Here is a 21,775-nt window from a genome sequence, read left to right on the forward strand (position 1 = left end):
AACATTACATTTATTTTAAAAATAAAGGTCATCATTATCAATTGAGTACATATTCGACAATTAATAAAAATATAATTGTGATTTTTTGCTATTATTTACCAAATATTCATTTATTAGTATGTTTTGTCATAGAAGTATTTTCGTTTCTAAGCAACGAGACACACTAGTTTACAAATGGCGGACGGAGTAGAAAATAATTGAACTGAATCGAAAACAAACGGAAATATATCCCAGTTTTTGTTTATTTAATTGAGTTAATCTCGGCAATTGTTCAAAATGGCGGTCAGCCTTGAAGAATACTTCAGAACAACCTTTGAGGATAAACTCCTCGTGTAAGTAAAGCATATGGAGTCTTTTTAACAAGTGAAGTCTCCTGTATTAGGTATCCATATCAATGTAGTTTAGCTTTATAAGAGTGCAAATGCACAAGCTATGTGTGTCTGGATCCCTTGGCTTTGTCAACTTAGCCAATATTCAATCATGTAATTTTGGTGTTACAGTGAATACAGGACTTTAAAAAGTTTAGTGTAACTCTTTCACTATCATCATCATCATCATCATAAAATATCTAGCAACTGAGTTTACTGGGAGGATTTTTTTCTCATACAGACAGTCACACAACAAGTCCCCATTTACTTTTTGCACCACCAAGCACTTCTGTCTTTTCTTTTGACTCCAGTTAAACTGGAAACAATAGTGATTCCTGTCAGAGCTTAGCCTTATCCCATGACTGAGCTATGAGCACTGGTCATTGCCCATGAATAGTACAGTACAAAGGCAATAATGAACCTCAGAATGTCTTACATCAGCGTGTCTCTTCAGCTGAAATATTCAGGGTCAGCTGAAATATTCAGGGTCACTACATGTAACTGTCAGACCTGAGATATACTATGCAAACAAAAGAGGATTTCTTAACTACTCTACTGCAAACACCTGTAGGAGTAACTGGTTTACTCATTGAACCATTAATGTGACGTACAGAGGTAACATACCTGGGCATTAAATGAACCAAATTCGTTTTACTGCTACTCACAGCCAATAACTATATCATAACTTACATGTTATTAACATTAGTCCTTTCAAATCTTCTCATGCTTATTAGAATCGAAGAAATCTTGCTAAATTTACAGCCTGGTATTCATAATCATAAAAATATATATTCATCATACATTTTCAGTAAAATGCCAGAAAGGGAGGATGACCACCTCACCCCTGCAACTCGACTCCTGGAAAAAAGGAGAGAAATGGCAGAGGTTGAACAGGCGCTTGCAGCACAGAAAGAGGTCATTACTGCTAACACTTTGTCATTTTTTAACTTTTATATTTTTTTAAAGAAAAGATATCCAGGTAGTATGATCATGTTATTGTCCTTTAATGATATTCCAACTAAAATAACAACACATATGTTTGCAGAGACAATATGAACTTACATGTGTGTAGGAAGGCCAATAAACGGAAGAGTATCAGCATGTGCTTGCGACGCTCTTGTTTAAGCTTGAATTGAGATGAAAATGTCAGATATTGTTTGTTTAACATTGATCATAAGTTTTGCTGTTAAATGATAAAGAATGAATGGGCAATTAAAAAATATTTTAAAAATATTTTGATTAAACTCATGTTTTTGTATGGTTTAATTTAAGTTCATGTTTTCTATTTTTCAGGAATTTCAAATGAAAATGGAGAGTTTACAACAAAGAAGAGAAGAACTTGAGAGGAAAGAATACCAACTGAAAAAGTCATTGCTTCAATTTGACAAATTTTTGAAGGTTTGTATTTATCAAATACAAGGTTTCAATTAGAATTGTTTAAACACTGTATGACACAAATATACACAAATAAATATATCCAGCTATCTACTGGGCAAATGAAATAATTAAATGTTAACTTGAATTTAATTTAGTGCTGAACACTGAGTTCGAAAACTTTGTGAAAACAAAATAGGAAATGCTGTACTTAAAAAAGAAATTGCAAAGTATAATAAAAATGTAAATTTAATAATTTCCTTGGTGTACAAAAAGCCATTTAAATAATTGTATTTTTTTTGTTTTCAGGACAATGATTCTAAAAAAGCGAGAGCAGTTAAAAAAGCAAATGATGAAAGAGAAATGAAAAGACAAAAAGAGAAAGAAATAGAAAAGTAGGCTGATTCCTTAGAGTAAAAACAATTTAGTTGTGAAAAATATAGTGCAGTAGTTGTTTTTCAGAATTAGCGTTTAACATGAGTAACAATGAGTAGGTTAAAGATAAATTAGGCAAAGATGGTATTGAAAAGTACATAGTAGAAAAGCTTTAAGATTTAAAGACAAATAGTTATTAACATTTAAATATCAGCAATCTTTTATTGTGCCATGTAATGTAAATGTTTAATTATTGTGAACATGTATATTTCAAAATTCATGAACATTTCACATATTCCAGAACAGAGGATTATATTTTATACCAAGAAAAATTGGATGAAAAGTAGCAGACCTGACATTTTAATAATGTTTCTCATTTTTTGTCACCTTAGATTGAAAGTGGAAACAGATGATTTCAACAAGAACAAAGAAAAACTTAAGCGTAAGCTTGAGAACTACTCAGTATTTCACAAGTACATGGAGAAAGCGTTAGAGAGAGGTGAAGAGTTTCATGAGATGAGAGACGTTATTGCGAGATACGACACACTTACTGCCACACATGAAGTATGGGGAAATGATACTTTTTAAAATAGATAAATAATGCATTTAATTTAACAGGCATGTTACTAGGATTTAAGACAAAATCATGTTTTAAACACACATTGGTAAAACTAGGCAGAATTAAGTGTTTGACGTCTGGAAATAGTTGGTTTCCACTTCCTTTTTTGTATGGGTAGTTTCTTTGCAAAGAACTTGAATTCTTATGATTTGTTGTTGTCCCCTCGATCAGCTAAAAACACAGACCCAAGTTTCTTGAAAATTGTCGAATGTTTACTCAACATTTTTGTATCAGCATAATCAATGGAACAATTGGCTTGTAACAGATTGAAAACATAAAATTTAGGACCATGCCAGACCATTTAAGATTTCATAACATGTCAGACCTTTATGTTGTTGAACGGTATTTTTGAGAAATTTTGAGGTATAGGCATTTTGTGAGCTCTTCAGCCTTTTATTTCTCTCAGGACAGAATAACAAATAGTTTCTCTGACTCACAAGTTTTTAATTGAACAGATAGCGATGTACTTCACATTGTAGTTCACACAAACCTTCACAGTAAACAAGACAAACCTTCACAGTAAACTTGTTTATTTTGGGAATTTAATAATAGCTGGTCAGAATTAAGAAGAAAAAAAGTAAAGGTAATGCCTGCATAGCCCTGGTGCCGTCATCGGCGAGCAGTGCAAAATTTTTAACCTTGGCCATAGCTATAAAGTATTAACATGTTTAATTAAAACTTGGTACACATGTTTGCGGAGACAAGACTCACCTGCTCATAACTCTGGTTTTGATAATTATTGGGTTATGCCCCTTTTTCTTGTGAAGAATACAACAACTGATGAGCGTTAGGGTTCGCTCCTTGTTTTTGTCTAAACGTTTTTACTCAGCGTTTTTATCAAAGTTATCAAATATTGTAAATCTACTCTAGAATTTGTGTTGTACTAATTTTTTTATTTCAAAAATATTATGCAATGTAGTACCGGTAATATTCTGCATATTATTTTTCAGGACCTATTGAAAAGTGATCAGAAAAACCAAGATGTGATAGAACGACACCGACAAAACCTGATGAAATACGTAGAGGTAAAATCATTTTTGATTTTGAGGATTTTATTTAGCCTGAAATGTTTTTATTTATGAAATAGTGGATGCATCACCATGTGTTGCAGTCCAGAAAAAACATGGTTTGAAGTTCCTATGTATAAAATCAAACTACAAAAGTGTTAGCTGGATTTGCTTTAATTTAAGCATCAAAACAACACCATGCACCATGCACCTTACACAATAGAATAAAAACTTGTTTTGTAAGGCAGCTGTGCATGAAAGCAATTATTTTGGTTAAGCACTTTGTAGTATTTTAAGTCAGTTTACCATGTATGTTAAAATGTTTGTTGCAAGTTTTCTGCCTCATTTTTTCAGGAGAAGGATAATGAGATCTTAGGCTTCAACAATCAGCTGTCCAGCCTTCAGACACGACTTGATGATGCACAGAGTGATGCTGTTAAGTGGGAATCACAGTGGACCCACATCAAAAACACTGCCGCCAAGAAAACACTGGAGCTCGGAAGAATTAAAATGTACATTTTCTCATATTTTGTTATTGTAAAAGATTTTATTTAAGAAATATTATTTGATCTTTTTTTAATTGGTTTCAATAATATTAATATTGTCCCTTTTTTCATCTGAAAAATAACAGACACATTTTGACGTTTGCTCCGCAGCACTTCCTTTGATTTTGCCAATGTATTAATTAGACAGAGATTAAATTGTGGTAGTTTCTACAACATGTAAGAACAATATATCTTCAATGTTAACTGTTTATATAAAATTGCACACATTTAGTGATAATTTATTTTAACATAATTTGCATCATTCTTTAAGAATGAATCTCGAAATTGATAATTGATAATATTTTATTTTATGATAACAGATATTCTTGCAATTCCTTGTGCCTTTTACGCTAATGTTACATGTAATGACTTTCCTGCACTTGCTTTAAAAAGGACATATTTAAATGGTTCATATTATACCAGGGCGACCCACAACTTGTACCAGTTGGTGAAGAGACATCAGAAGCAGGCTGCCGGTGCTGAGGAAACACCAGATCAGTTGAACCAGGTTTGTTCTTCTAACATCTACAGATACACCTCATTATGGATATGGGTATATGTTGATGTATATCTTGGTACATTTCAAAGTGTATCTTGGTACATTTCAATGGGTATCATGATATGTTTCGATGTGTATCTTGGTACATTTCAATGTGTATCATGATATGTTTCGATGTGTATCTTGGTACATTTCAATGGGTATCATGATATGTTTCGATGTGTATCTTGGTACATTTCAATGGGTATCATGATATGTTTCGATGTGTATCTTGGTACATTTCAATGGGTATCATGATATGTTTCGATGTGTATCTTGGTACATTTCAATGGGTATCATGATATGTTTTGATATGTATCTTAGTATATTCAATATTTATCCAGGTACATTTAAATGTGTATCTTGGTACATGTCAATCTGTATCCTGGTACATTTAATGTGTATCTTGGTACATGTCAATCTGTATCCTGGTACATTTAATGTGTATCTTGGTACATGTCAATCTGTATCCTGGTACATTTCAATGTGTATCTTGGTATATGTCAACCTGTATCCTGGTACATTTAATATGTATCTTGGTACATGTCAAATGTCATTCTGTTTTCTGGATACATTCAATGTGTATCTTGGTACATGTGAGTGTGTATCTTGGTACATGTCAGTGTGTATATTGGTACATGTCAATGTGTTTCCTGGCATATGTACCTTGGTACATGTCAATGTGTGTCTTGGTAAAGTTAAAAAAGAAACCTGCAACATTCAACCTCCGAGTCCTGTTTTTGTTGTTGATATTAATGTAAATAATGCATGGTTGTGAAGGTTGTGATGGCGATATCTGTATGCATTCAATTAAGATGCTGTTGTGTGTTCAGTCAAAAAATCTAATTGCATGTTTGAGTTCGATATTTAATTATATAAAAATGCTTTAAATGCATGTTTGTTGTTTTAACAGTTATTAATTCAGTTCACAAACCATTAAAATATCATGTTGTCATGTGTATACTGTAACAACTTGTTTTATTGAGTCATTTCAGGTGGCCCCATTTAATTGCCTTTGTTCTTTTAAATCACTCCTTCAAATTTTTTTCACTTGTGTTTACTTTTTATCTCCCCTGCTCACTTCTTATCACCCCTGATTACTTTTTATCTCACCTGTTCACTTCTTATCACTCCTCATTACTTTTTGTCTCACATGTTCAATTCTTATCAATCCTGATTACCTTTTTATCTCCCCTCTTCACTTCTTTTCACTCTTGATTACCTTTTATCTCCCCTGTTCACTTCTTATCACTCCTGATTACTTTTTGTCTCCCCTGTTCACTTTTTATCACTGCTGGCTACTTATTATCTCCCCTGTTCACTTCTTATTACTGATGATTACTTATTATCTCCCCTGTTCACTTCTTATTACTGATGATTACTTATTATCTCCCCTGTTCACTTCTTATTACTGATGATTACTTATTATCTCCCTTGATATTTTCCTTTACATTTCCTTTTGCACTTCATAGATTGCACTTGCTGTTGCATCATTCTGCAAACTCAATTAAAAAGTTTATATGCTTTTAAGTCATAAGGCAAGATTAGCAATATTTAGATTCTCATGTCAGAAAAAATTTGACCCCGCCCCAATGTTGGCCAAAAATTCTGCCTTGGCTAGAAATTGTCGTTCTAGTACAGCAGAGCAATGATGCTATGCGTACAATGTGAGGTTAGATTTATCATTATCAAACCTCTGATGAATGAGAATGGAAATTGTCAAGCATTGGAAAACATTTTCATAATTAAGGCTTTCTATTTCAAAGATAAATAATATATTTAAAAAAAAACAAACAAGATGGATAAGTACCTTAAAAATAAAACCTGTACACCTGTCTCAGTAATTTTTCTAAAATGGATGAGTATCTTAAAATCAAAAGTAATATTTTTTCTTTGGATTTTAAACTGGTTGACAGTTTTAACCAGCTAGCTTTTTGTAGGATCTACTGTAGTTTGATTGGCCTGTCTGTTTAAAATAATATCTGCTCTGCTTGCATGGAATATCAAGAAGTTTAGTCAGATTGTTTGATAGGCTTAGGTCATATTGCTTTTTATTCATAATCCTCAACCTAAGTTTGTGAAACATAGCTACCTTGGAGAAAAAAACCCTCAGAACATCATTTGAAAGAAAAATGAAAATGTTTTTAAATACATGTATACCGGTAAGTGGTCAGTAAGCAATTACCTTTAAATTTGATATCATAATTATAAGGGGTCGCAATGTATCAAAATTTAACAGTAATGTTAATGGAGCCAATATTGACCCAACAGCCCCAAATCACTTTGTGTTTTTTAACTTATTTTATTAACCTACCTCCATTTACCGGGATTAAGTGCTTTTGTGTATCATTGTTTTTGTTTTTAGTAACTGCATGTTGTATACTACATACATTTGGTGTTATCACATACTTAATAAATACTGTATCTTATGATTGTTAATTGTTTTAATTCTGCGAGAGTTAAATTTTAATTATTTATCGCATATTAATATTATAATTTTCTGATTTTGGCAATGGTTGACAATGGTATCTTAAATATTCAATATTGCAGATACGGCAAATTGACCAATACTAAAAAAAAGTACCTCACAAAATTAAAACAATCGACAATACTAGTATTTGCTTATAATAATCACTTATAACTAGGGATGGCAACGAGTAGTAAGATTGGTACTCGAGTACTCGGACAATCTTTCGATCGAGTACTCAGGTACTCGATTACTCGGAAAAAATGAATTTGTTTTTGGGAAAAACAAGATCGTTATACATGTATCGTTCATGGCGTAAATTATGCGTTGTTCATATTATTGGTCGTTTTCATCTTAAAATTAGACTTTCATTATTTACTTTAACAGAAAATTAAATAAATGGAAAACAAATGCTGTTTCATGCTTTTAATTTTGTCTATTTTCATTTCACTTTAATGATTTTACATATAAGTATGCACTGCAAATTAGCTACAATAAAACTGGAAAGTTAAACCCGGATTTTATTCGAGCGTCTAGATAGTCGAGAGTTATAATGAACATCAATCAGAATTAAAATAAACGTAAATTAATAGCTTACATAAAAATAAAGAACGAATTACTTTGTACTGTATTATTGTTGTTTATCTCATTAATATTCATAATTTTTGATTTAAGATATCAACCAATTAAATGTGATAATCATTGCAAAAATAGTTAAAATACGCCCATTAAGAAATCAATGCTCGTAACTGTCACTAATCGTTTGCTCGTTAGCGTCCATTGCTTGGTGAATGGTCTCTAATTGGTAAACAATTGTGTAGGTGAAAGTTCCGCTATCAAAACTTCGCTAATTGACATCAGTGCTAATTGGAAATAGGGGCCCTTTGCTGACAGTTTGCAACTCTCGACTAATTTATTAGGGTCAATTGTGTACACAGCGGGGATTAGAGGGACTGTAAATTGTCCTCTTAGCAACTAATCTGGTCCGTTACTTCGTCTGTAAATCGTGTATTTTGTGATTTTTATAGATTTTTTCCGAGTACTTGAGTAGTGATTTGTTACTCGAGTACTCCGACGTTCGATCGAGTACTCGAGTACTAGGGTACTCGTTGCCATCCCTACTAATAACATAGTTGCTGACTTGCTTGTGCATGATAGTTTTGCATTTGAAATTTGCACTTTGCTAGAGTATTTTATTCCTAGGCACTTTGTTAGTGCTTAACTATCACTGATTATATTGCTGAATATTCACAAATCTCTAAAACTTAACCTGAAATTGAAACAACCTCCCCAAAAAGACGGCTCTGCTGTTTAAAAGAGGTCAGTATTTTAATGATGATGTTTTAAATATAATAGCTGTTGTAGATGGGTTAAGCTAGGACCAGGGCAAAAACTCCACAGAATTCCAGATTGAATGGTGTTAAGGCTCCATAGCCTGTTTATTTCATCTTTAATTTTCCTTTTTTTTAAAGCTGCACTCTCATGGATTGACATTTTTTACTTATATTTCATTTTTTGTCTCAGAGTTAGCTGATTTTGTCATCATGCTTTCAATTCATTCATATAAGATATCTCGCAATAGAACAGATCTCAATCGTTTGGAAAACTGCAGAAAAACTCGTTTTTCTTAATGCGTGAGTAAGCCATAAAACATCAATTTTCAAACATTAATGTGAAAAACTGTGATCTAATCACTTGTTTCATTAAGCATTTATACATAAATTGGCTCATTCCAAGACAAAAAATAAAACAAAGTTGTCAAAACAGTCAATCTGTGAGAGTGCTGCTTTTATAATTGCTGTTGTTGTTTCCAATATTTTATTGGAAAATTAAAAGTTTGCAGGATTCAAAAACAACAAAATCGGTGGGGAATACAATGGAATTCTGTGCTCATTTAACTATTTGAATGGTTATAGAAATAGCTGGATTTTGTTGCTACAGTACATGGACATAGGGTATTCAGCTGTATTTTATGTGTATTTGTTGGTATTAGACAAGTTTTGATATGATTGTTAATATATGTATTACAGTAATTCACATAAAAACTATTAAAGTTATAACAATGTGTTATGTGTTCAATGTTTAGTCTAATTGTGCAATTTTGACATTTAAGGTGTTAAGGTATTTAAGTATTGTTTGTAAAAACTTGTGTAAAATTATGGGTTCATCATCTGTACATTTACAAATTAGAATAATTTTAGAATTGAATTAAATTGAATTGAGTTTTCTATGCACACAATCTCAAAAATGATTTCCCTTGTATTTTCAGATTCAGATGTTCTTGGAAGATTTAACAGACATTGTGCACGACCTGAAACGCCAGGATACATTGACCACCTCAGTTGGCCCCTCCTCCAGCTAGCCACACCTACTTTTAACAGCTCTGCTCCGCCCACTTCTAATATTTCACCAGTTCTCCCATATCTCACAAACGCAGTTATACACATGATACATGGACATCCTTTGTATTCTTTTATTGGCATTAAAATATAATGCTGAGTATTTTAAATTTACGTGAAAATGCAAAACAACAAGGAAAGAAGTTGACATTTTTAGGGGACATACCGTTCAGGAAAATATGAAAAAAAATGAGTATGCTAGATGTTATCTTTATTGACAAAAGCATAGTTGTACTGTCTTGAAAACAAATTACAAGTAGAATTATTTTTTATATGCTTTCTAGTGGTTTATAGAAAATTATCAGTGAAATAAAAATGATATTTCACAGTTCAAACAGTGAAATAACAATTTGATATTTTTAACTGTTTTGAAATTTTTACCTGCTCTCACTTTCAAATAAAATTCATAGCGCACAGGGCTAAGACACAATTTCAATGACATTTTCGAAATAATGTTGCATTGGCATACAATTTGGCACGCTTTTCTGACAAAGCTTCTATAAAAAGCTTTCTTTAAAACCTTTTTAGGCATATAATATAACTAAGAAATATGCATGTATACTTAGAAAAAGCTCATAAACAATGGTTTAGACAATCACAGGGCCAGTATTCAATATTGAACTTATCCTTATCCTTAGACATGCCTCAGTGATTCCATTCAGCCTATTGGTCAGCTAAATATACAGGCCAATCAAAACACTTAGTTTCTAATCTTAAATTTAAGTTCGATCTAAGTTGCTTATTGAATACGGCCCCCAGGTACACATATCATACCGGTATGTGTCTATGCAACAGAAAACATTTCGTATATTTTGAACCACTAAAACCGATGCTAGCTATGCAGATGATGAGTACAAAATGCTTGTGACAATAAAGTGACTCACAAACTACATTACAGTTAATGTCCAATAATAAATAACAAACTACCCTTGTGCTATTTGCAGATTCAGATGTTTATTCAGGATTTGACTCTGATCACCAATGAAATCAAACGCATGGAGCTCGCCGGCACGTCAATTATTCCCCCATCTTCGAGCTAAATTGTGATGCCTGGTCTTATTCATGCTGTAAATTGTCTTAATTTCACGAAGTCAATTTTTTTGGCGATTTCTTTGATTTGGCCAATTTTGCACGGCTTACAATTTGCAACGCCATTGTTTAATTACTGGCAGATAACACAAACCTAATTTTGCTAAATTTCCCGTTTGCATCTGTGTCAATTTGTGATTTTTAAAATCGCAAATATAAAGCCCTCACAAATTTTACCAATCTACAGTAATAATTGTTGTGCATTTACAGGTAATCAATGCCTAGTAAAATTAAACAACATGGAATTTAAGTACCTGCAAGTACCTAATAAGTAAAGATGACAAAATAATCACAGTAGCTGCTGTATGTACACTGTTCAATTTGGTCAGTTGATGCTTTTATTTTTATATTCAAATGAATGCTCGAAATTCTTCATAATTTTAGTGCACTTTTACAAGAAATGTGAAAGCATATCAATATAATTGATATGTTAAAAGTAACTGGTGTTTTATATACACAATTTTGTTTAACCTTTTTTTCTCCTCTTAGTCAGATATTAACAAAAAAAACGAATATATGCATTTTTTAATCCAATAAGTTGTAAAGCTCTTGATAAAAAAAAATATTGTGATGGGGTTCAATATAATTCTTGATTGGATCTCAGAATGATGTAGCTAATCGGATTGTATGAAATAACCTCAAATTTGATTTTAGATGCATATTGAATACCGACCCAGCGTTCATCTTTTGACCTAAGAACTGGGTCAATATGGACAATGTTTTTGATAGCTTGCTACACTGAATTACTTTGTTATGAAATGGTTAATTAAACTGCTTTTCATGATTATATTACATATTGCTAATATGAAATGAATAATTGATATTGTTTTGTTTTTAAATATGTCACTTTGTCAATAAAATATGAATATTTATATATTAGTTGTAGTCAACGCTTATAGACGCCCACGTAAGCTTACTGTTTTGTTTTTTAACTCTGTTTAACACATCGCATACCGGCACTGCAAACGGGGAACCAAATGACGAACGTCATCGTCGGAGACCCCCGATACACACCACGCTATGATTCGTTGTGTATGAAGTGTAACGGAAGAAAGTACCGTGGTTGCCGACGTGGTTTTTACTATAATAATGTTTTATTGCATGAATGTTAACATAATGAAACATTCAATATAACATAAACAGGTTTATATAGTATTTGAGACAAATAATTTATTATCAAACATGGAAAGGGATTGGACCAGGAGTGATACCAACATCTGCTACGGCCCTCTCCCAAAATGTTCAAAACTGGTTTAAATTTGAAAGGGTAAATGCGACAATGCATCTTCTCCGTATTACTTCCGTCCACCTACCTCACTGCATTTATTTCAAAAAGGTCATTACTTCATAAAACCTCAAAACAAACTTAAACGGCCGTCGGGCAGCTAGATGCTTTGGTGCATTGAAACGCACGTGCTGGTAGATCAACCGGATTTTGTTGTCCGGTTAGCGACTTGGGTTCGTTTCCCGGTCTGGGCGAATGTGAGTTTGGTTGTTGGTCGCCAAGCCGGACAAGTAAGTTTAATCCGATTTCCCCATAACACAAGACCACACTCTCGCGCACCATCGTGTCAACGAGAGTGACTTAGTATAAGTTAATATAACTTACTTTACAATCGTTGTAAAACAAATAAAGTGTCAACTAGCCTGATATAGCATTTGAAATATTACTCAAGTCAAATTTTCCTTCTCCCGCTCTCCCTTCCTCCGGTTGGACGTTGTTTCGGACTTTCATTGACATGTACGCCCAACTTTATGGGACTTTTACCTATTACATAACTTATTATGTTGTCATAACGGGGTGCAAATGCACCAGTCCTTTCCAAAATGTTTTGCTGGTGCTCCATGCACCCGGCCTCTACAATCCAAAATGAACTCCGGCAGTGAGAGTGCAAATATATAATATGGTCACGGCAGCGGTTTACTTCCACTACAAGATATTTCAGTAATATGAGATTGTTCACACTGGCTTTGGTTTGGTATAATACTTTGTATTGCATGGTATACATATATATATGTCATTTTTAATTCTTTTTATGGATGTACATTTGGGCAATAAAAATAGAAACCAAAAAAAGATGGTTCAGTAAATCATGTTCATAATCCTATATGCTCACCATATTTCTACATGAATGAAGGTCTTTCAAAAAATAAAGGATGCAAATAAACAACCTACAACCCGCTGCATCAAAGAAATGAACAAGTTTCATGAAAAATATGTTAAATACAAGGGGTACATGTACATGTAATTTAGTCCGAAAAATTGGGAAAACATAAACCTTAAACGGGGGAGTGGAACTCTAAAAATGTACAAATAAAGGAATACAAGGAAATCGTACGTGTTACTATGATATAAGCTATAATTATACTCTTTGGCATCAAGTATCACCAACTGAGTTAGCAGTCTTAATGGCACTTCCTGATTAGTCACTTACAGAAACAATAGAGTGTATAGAAATAGATTGTACACGTATTACTAATGCGGTTGAAGTTCTCAATTTCATTCACAGATATTTTAACGAGTCATCGGTTTTACTACGGTGCCAGTGTGACAAGTGTACTGGCTGCTCTCTTGTTGAACTCAATTATGTCCAAGTTTATTGAACTAATGCTATCAAAAAAACGTAAGCATACTAATTAAGTAGCTTACGTAAATTTATAAATCAAGCATTTCTGTTAAGAAATTCTTATATAAATAACATCGTTTAGATCTACCAAGAATTATGACATTTGTTAATAGCCACCCATAATATTTCATTACTTTATTTATTATATATCTCGCTGTTTGATTTTGATATGTATCTCTTTTTTCTTTTCATTTTGATACCTTCCTTGATGTTCTTTAACTTAACTTACTTATATTTTTCTCTTTTCATTGTATTTAGGCCATGCATCGTTGTGACCATACTGGCTATATATAAATATATATTTATTTTTTTGCCAAGAAACTGTTATATAACATGTTTACGACAATAAACATTATTGTCTTGAATGTGAAAATGTGCGTTCATGCAATTACAAACTTCTTACGAAGACCACCTGTATTTACAATTCTTACAATCAAATAGTAATAGGAATGATTTTTGCCCGTTTGGTAATGATTTCTTACGATTTATTCACTGGCACCGGATTTTCAAACTCATCATTTTCTTAAAAAATCAAAAAAATCTGATAATTCCAAATTAAAAATTATAATACCGAAAATGTGAAAAAAATATTGAATTGTTTTATATAAATATGCACTATATGTACTTTAAAACAAATAATTGAGTTTAAAAATCCGGTGCCAGTGGATTTATTGTTTTACACTGTGGAGAGCTGCCTAAATTACGACTCGTACTCTACATTTATTGCTTGAAATGACGTTAAGTGGTGGTCGTTCCGGGTCACCGTAACACCCTATGTCATGTACCAGTTATAAACTTTACAAAAAGTAAATCAAAGTTGCGAAGATTATTTATGAACGAATGTAGGTTTTAGTTTGTATAAAAAAACAAACACAAAAGACTTTCTTTCTACACAGAACCAACGAAATATTAATTGACCATTTCGTCGCTCGCGTTTGACAAGGTATGCGAAGAAATGCATTCTATCAAAACAAATATCAAGAACACGTTTTCGTAAATATAACTGCTTAGTGCTTAAAAAGAACAAGTGTCACAATTCTACAAGACCACACACATCTGGCGCAAAGCAATGACACAAGAATGAAATGAAACAGATTATATTCTGTCATTATTCTGTCATATTTCGCCGTACCTAAAGGCTTAGTTTAAAAACAACAACAACAAACAACAACAAAAAACTGTGTTCAGTACACAACCTCTGTGTATTGATCTTAATCAAATTGCCTTGATCCCTCTTCTCAGATCTCCGATCTGAGTATCCTGCTGTACAGTTTTGGAACTTTTGTTATAGAAATGCACCATAAATGGCACTGAGCCACTATATACACGAATACATAGAAAATTGGCCCCTACTGTGACACCAGAGCAATTAGCAGGAGATGCAGAGCAGGGGGTTATCATGCCAAACATTCCTTAATTAAACTAGGCATTGCCCGGAAAGCACCGTGGTTAGCGCACTCGCTTCTCGGCAAGGCGAATTTGCCTTCGATTCTCGGCTTGAGCGCATGCGAGTTTGATTTTGGCTCTCCAAGACGGTCAAGTGGGTTTTCTGCGGGTTCTCCGGTTTCCCCCACAACACAAGACCACACTCTCACGCAACATCGTGTCGACGAGAGTGACTTTGTATAAGTTAATATCACTTTCTTCACAGTCGTTGTAAAAATAAATAAAGTTTTAAATAAACAGAAGTCTGGTATTTTTTTATGTTTAGTATGTTAATTTTCCCAAGTAGGAACCACTGACGGCAATAGTTTTCATAAAAATCACCGTTTTCTACCAGGACCACACAAATTGCGTAATTATACGTCATTTTTGTTATAATTTGTTTAATTTGTCTTGTATCATAGCACATATACAATAGACTGGGGAATTTGTTGAAGAATAATGATAAGAAATCACTTCCTCAAATATATGATATTTCAAAAGAGCATTGATTGCGTAAACATGAATGGTTAGTTAAACTATTTCAAATATTTTTCGATAACGTATTTTTTCTTAACTCAGCTTAATATCATATTAGTGACCCCGCATGAGATTATTTTTTACTCATTTATCCTACTTTATTGACAGGGTTTCAATTGTGCAAAATCATAGTATATCGATCATCTAGACGCTTGCATCTGTTCCGGGTCCTTGCTCTGTATCAACTTCATTGACCTGGGTAAGATCAGCTGAATGAAGCAATGTAGACATTTAATACAGTCGAGCTCCGTTGGCTCGAACTCATTTGGCTCGAGTTCCTCGTTGGCTCGAACTAGTTGTAAAGGACCGATTTATTTATACTAAAGGATAAAATTCCCGTTTGGCTCGAATTATCCGAGGCTCGAGGTATTTTCGCCGGTCCCTGGGAGATCGAGCCAACGGGGTTCGACTAAATATCAAAAACTGAATAGCAATCTCCGATAAACCAACAAAAACATCACTTCCAACAGTTCAACCTGTCGCATGTGTTGCAGGTTCGTGTCCCTGCCGGGGCCTTTCTAAATTTATCTAATACGTAACACAATTTTGTTCATATGTTGCATGCAACTCATCAACACCATCTGGGCCCCTATTCAATATAAGGCTTCATTTAATCTAAGAACGATGTAGCTAAGCGGATTACCTGTTATTAATAACTGACCAATAGAGTCAATGAAGTCAATGATGTATGACCATTAGATTAACTTAAGTTAAATATTGAATACGATCCAAGAAAACAACCTTGGACATATATGGACAAGTTACAATGTCAGAATTCTTAACATTTGCATTTATTTTATCATCATTTATTTTATGAACTTCTTATACTTATGTATGGCATGTACCGAGGTTGTTTTCGATGGAAAATGACCGAAGTCTTCCGTTTATCTACCATGGAGGACACGGGTTCTAAGACTTCTGCAAGGGAAATGAAATATGTTTTCTATTTGGTTATTTTCTCATTTTCTTTTTTATAATTATATTTATACAGAAATATTTAATGTATAATTTAATTTTATGTATGACCTTGGTATGTTTTACAAATTTCTAATTGACGGCCAATATAAATTATTTGCTAGATTTTCAGCATTATTTTTAAATGAGTACGGGGTCGACATTTCATTTTTTTCTATTTTTCTTAGATGACTTGTTTCACCGTTGCCTAAGGTACCATATACATGTGTTCCAGGCTAGACGAACCACGAACACGATCGTCATATTTCTCCTTTTTTACATGTGAATGTTATACATCAACACCGAAGGTATGCATAAACTGTTCCCGCACAGTATCGGACCGAAACGCAAATACAGAACCCTCAGTGAAACAATTTTACTCCAGTCAATAAAATTTAAAGCTGCCCTCTCACAGATTTACCATTTTTACAACTTTTATTTATTTTTTGTCTTGGAAAGAGCAAATTCTTGCGTAAATATCTGCAAACCAGTGGTATAAGATTGCTGACAAAAGATCAGATCGCAGATTTTCCTATTTCCGTTCGAAAATTAATGTTAAATGGCTTAAACAGTTATTAACGGTTTAAGAAAAATGCATAAAACATCAATTTTTGAACTTAAATATAAAAATCTGCGATCTCATTTTTTATCAGCAGTCTTGTATAACTAGTTTCCATGGATTTTCGCAAAAATTGGCTGGTTCTAAGACAAAAAAATAAAAAGTTGTCAAAACGTTCAATCTGTGAAAGTGCAGCTTTAAGGGGGCGGTGGAAAAAAAGAGTGGGCAGGCGGGAATGAAAATCTAGCAAATAATTTATAGTCGCCAATGTTTTATATTTTATTACATGAAAAAAAGCGACAATTCCCTTGTAAATTTCTAAAAATGAGGGAAGCATTTGAAACGATTTGACACTTCAAATACAGTAAAATACTCTCTTCTTTGCTGAAGAACCAATGATTGAAATAATTTAGATATACGGCTTATGACCCCTGTCATATATCGTTTGTAAACGAATTGCCACTCTTCCTTTTTGATACGTTTGCTAATTTGAGGTTATCACGCGGCCATTCGCTGCATTGCCCCGCCGTGACGTCATTGTGACTTAAATTGTGTTTAAATGCAATCAGTGGCATGAAAAAGAAGAGACAGCAATTCGCAGTCAAATCCAGGCATTGGAAGACTTGAAGAAACAGAGTAAGATACAAGAGATCCGGGCGCGATACCCTAGCTCTTTGCGAAGATACCTCTTGTTTCTTTAATGTGCTCAGAGTAAAGCACCGATACACGGGGTACAACTTTCCTGGGTTGAACCAGTACTGAGTACACCATTTTCCCAGTACTACCCTTTAAAGCTGCACTCTCAGAGATTGAACGTTTTTACAACTTTTTTTATTTTTTGTTTTGAAACGAACCAATTTATGCGAAAATGCATGGAAACCAGTGATATAAATAAGACTGCGGGGAATGAAAGAATTAATTAATGAATGAATAAATAAATAAAAAAATATCATCCACTTCATTTATCCAACATCAATCCTTTCGTTCCTCCGTTCGTCCGTACGTCCGTCCATCGGTCCGTTAATCAAGCATCCAGCCACCCATGCAGTGAAATCGGAGAAAATACTAGCACTTCAATCTTGTACATTTCAAAACATCTTCTACAAACGTCTGTAATAGTAATACAGTCATATTTTTGTTTAGTCATACATCTTATGTCATTCTTTGTTCTGAAACATAAATCATAGCATAAGTATTGCAAAAGAGAATAAATATTTTGGTTTCCCATATTAATTTTGCATGTCAACTATAAAAATATTGTTTGTCACTATCACATATAAACAAAATGATTTAGGGGGGTTTTCTTTCTCCGACATATTTGATATTCTACGAAGAAGTGCCAACAAACCACTCCCTTTAAGTTCGCTACGCCAATGAAAGAATTCTTGAACTTTTCCTTGTACATGAATGTGCTGCGCTTATTTTCAGATTTTCGCTACTATATAAATCGTACTTTTAAATAATAAAAGTATGTTCGAAACTTATGTTAAGACACCATACTGAAACGTTCTGAAATTGTATTTCAATATTTTAATGAAAATTGTTGTAATATATTTTAATTATTAAAAAAAATATGGCGTCAGATACTCAATCAGGCAAAGTAGCAGACAACATTTATAGCGCTTTTCGGACAAATGGAGCGCCAACTTTTTACGGCGAAAATAAAACAGCATGGCAAGCTGACATTTTGGAGGTGGGGTTTATTTTTGCTGGTGCCATCCTAGCTGCATCGTTACTTGTCACGTTACCAGGGTTTCCCGGCAAGACGGTATATATCAATTTGATTATTTGAAGAAAAATAAATAAGAAAATGACCAATGCGATATTTAACTTAACCACACACTCCAAAACTTTGCACAAAGCTATCCAGGAAGTTTGTGATTTTCCACACTGTGTATTTCACAACCATTTAGTTCTTCTAAAAAGATATGAAATATTGTTTAAATACTTGATTTGTTAACTCAATTTTCAGAAATGGTGTGCATTTATTCGGATAAATGTTGGGATCTTCGTCGGAACCGCTTTATTAAGTAAGTAAAATGGGATTTTTATATTCGTTTTGTCTATGTTCATATACGTTATATAAATCCATGTGAATTAAAGAGAATATTTTAAATGGTGATTGGTACTTTTAAAACAAAATTTAATCCACATCGAATTTGCGCTGTGACAATTCTATAGAAAAATAAATTGAAAAGGCAATTTTGTCCGATAGTCACTGGTGGTATTTAACGATGTATGTGGTGCACTAAGGCTTTAAATGAGCGGATGCCTCTGAGTAAAAGTTGATAGAATACGTATTCAATAAATCAATTGCACTTGGAAGAGATTTAATTACTATGTGTATGAAATCTCTCTCTCTCTCTCTCTCTCTCTCTCTCTCTCTCTCTCTCTCTCTCTCTCGCTCGCTCGCTCGCTCGCTCTGAATAACGTTTTTTTTTGTAATTTAACGGTATCAGTTTTAGTACACATGGACTGACGAAAGTGTTATCCGACTCCCGTCAGTCTAACTTTATATTACGTTTCCTGACGTTAAATCAAATAAAGACTATCATTAAATTGAACGGCGTCCGTTTCTCTGACAGTCTGTCTGTACAGCAGCCACTGGGAGACGGCGGAAACGGAAGTGCGGACCAAGTACAAGGCGGGCACGGGTCGGGAGGTCCAGGTCAAGGTCGGACTCAACATCGGGCTCAAGGGGGTCAACATTACACTGAAAGGTAGGGTGTGATATATCATGATATCTTATTTAGTCATATCTTTTGGATTTTATGTTATTATTCGGAACGCAGACTCGCAAAATAGTTTAGTAGTATGCACCAGTCAATCGGAACCACATCCCAAGGCCCGGGGAATAGCGGGGACTTTGACTTTCGGTCCAGCCAAGCACGGGTAAAATCCCAGTCCTGTGGTGACGAACTGCTGGTAAAATCCCCGCCAATTGCCCGCCCCCCCCCCCCCCCCCCCCCCGCAACCCAGGCCAGATACCCCAGGTAAGGCCCAGTTCCTGCTATTTGAGCGCCAAGAAAATAAACACCGTATTCCCCCAGCACAAAGCGGCCACCTAAAAGGTAAAAACACGGTCCACTTCCCCGGCTTTTCCCGGTATACCCCCGGACCTGTGTGTGTGTGGGGGGGGGGGGGCGTGGTTACTATTGACTGTTGCATTTCTTTCTCAAGATTCGGTCACGGAGTATTCGGTACGAAAGAGTCGGGGGATCCTACCCTGATATCACCATTGATATTCTGTAAAGTAATCTGACTTCTTTTTTCTATAATTCCGACAAAGAAAGAATATAGAGTCTCATGTTGCAGATAAGAGTATGCAGAAGGCATTACCAATGCAATGATATTTTTTGTTTCCCATTGTTTTCCAATACCATTTAGACACACGAGCTGAATTTTAATATGTACTATAGTTTAATAAATGCCTTGAGAATGTTCAGAACATATTTAAAACTCATTTATAATTGTAAATCAAACTGCCAGTTTGTCCATTAAATCGAACGCGTACCAGGATGGGCAGATCATTAAAATACTCTTTGCCGGTGAAGAACGTGCGGGTTTACACGATATAAGTGTGAACAAGTACCCATGAAGATGTCAATACATACTACATTAGGTAATAAATGAACAGGAAGTCTGAGGCAATCCAATTATCAGTAATTTTTACTCATCAGCCAATACGAACGATTCGTTTTGTACAAATATTTATGTAGTTCAATTTTAGTGCCGTTTGTTTTCAGTACAAATTATAAACTACTTATTTCCAAAGCCAATTGCAAAAAGATAAAAATACGAAAAACGGGGGGGGGGGGGATTGATTGAATGATTATGGACGGTTTACAATATCAGAAATCTTTACATTTAACTAAGCTGGAATTAGATCGCGTAGTCATTTTAATTTCACAATTAAACTACATGACTTTACTCTTGGGAATCTTAATTATTTATGCAATAATTCACTTCACGGGCAATCAATTCAAACTTAGATATATAATTTACACGTCAGAACACTACAATTAATTCCTTCTATTATTAAAAAGTTTACGAACTACTTATACTGATGTACCGGCATAGATCCGAAGTTGTTTTCGATGGAAAATGGCCGAGGAGTTCCGAATGATCTATAGGAATGTATTAACGTTACGTTTACTTGTCACCCCAGGAGATCCCGTCCATCAACTGAATGAAACGATCAACTACAACGAGCATTTCGATTTCTCTACCAGACAGGGCCTGTTGGGCTTCGGACCCAATGGTAAGTCTCAATCGTTCATGGAGCCCAATTGTGATAAATAGTTGCGTATTAACCTGTGAGCCCGATCGCATAATTTAGCTGATGTACTTTTGCACATATACTCACGCTAAGAGTTAAAAGAACATACAGTTAGCTTGAATTGTTAGGAGAACTATTTTTATTGGATGTTGTGATTGTAATCAGTTCTGGTACTACTTTGATTATTCAAATTCGCTAACGGCAATCCAATCAAAATACAGCGTATGAATACATTACGTCAGTGAACCCTCAGATCAGATGCGGCTTGAAAATGCAGACATCGCGGTTATGGCTATGAACTAGGCCCAGGTGCCCTAGTCCAAAAACAGTTGGCATATAAAAGGGCACAATATAGTTCAATGCTTTTTTTTTACTAAATTTTAATGCATTATATGTTGTATATTTTGTTCATTTGACTTAAATGGTCAAAATATTTGAGGCGCACTATACCATCGTAACAACTCGGCCATCTCCGGCAAGCTTCGAGATAGATATAAAGCTTCTGTTGGGTAATGGCCGAGGTGTTCCGATTGGCGCACACTATTGGTTGATCCGAAAAAAAATCTTATTTGACGTAAATGATAAAAAATATGAGCTATTACAAATATGTGTT

General features: G+C 34.1%; 2 protein-coding genes across 3 annotated transcripts in view; both read left to right on the top strand.

Annotated features, from left to right (window-relative positions):
* Nucleotides 1-169: 169 nt before the first annotated feature.
* Nucleotides 170-11,653, top strand: LOC128232783 (coiled-coil domain-containing protein 42 homolog). 2 transcript variants are annotated; one of them, XM_052946513.1, is made up of 9 exons: nt 170-332; nt 1,178-1,283; nt 1,662-1,766; nt 2,052-2,137; nt 2,510-2,681; nt 3,687-3,761; nt 4,098-4,255; nt 4,712-4,796; nt 9,563-11,653. In XM_052946513.1, the coding sequence occupies exons 1-9, from the start codon at nt 277-279 to the stop codon at nt 9,653-9,655; spliced, it is 936 nt and encodes a 311-aa protein (XP_052802473.1). In that variant the 5' UTR covers nt 170-276; the 3' UTR covers nt 9,656-11,653. The 2 variants fall into 2 exon arrangements, with proteins under 2 accessions (XP_052802473.1, XP_052802472.1); XM_052946512.1 differs by having other exon boundaries at nt 10,637-11,653.
* Nucleotides 11,654-18,388: 6,735 nt separating this feature from the next.
* Nucleotides 18,389-21,775, top strand: part of LOC128232283 (dual oxidase maturation factor 1-like) — a 9,163-nt gene continuing 5,776 nt past the window's right edge. Inside the window, exons 1-4 of the mRNA XM_052945761.1 lie at nt 18,389-18,651; nt 18,856-18,913; nt 19,469-19,603; nt 21,052-21,144. Of these exons, the coding sequence (XP_052801721.1) occupies nt 18,457-18,651; nt 18,856-18,913; nt 19,469-19,603; nt 21,052-21,144 (481 nt within the window). The 5' untranslated portion in view covers nt 18,389-18,456. The remainder of the gene's footprint in view (nt 18,652-18,855; nt 18,914-19,468; nt 19,604-21,051; nt 21,145-21,775) is intronic.

This window comes from Mya arenaria, chromosome 4 (genome assembly GCF_026914265.1).
Source record: "Mya arenaria isolate MELC-2E11 chromosome 4, ASM2691426v1".
Taxonomy (NCBI): Eukaryota; Metazoa; Mollusca; class Bivalvia; order Myida; family Myidae; genus Mya; species Mya arenaria.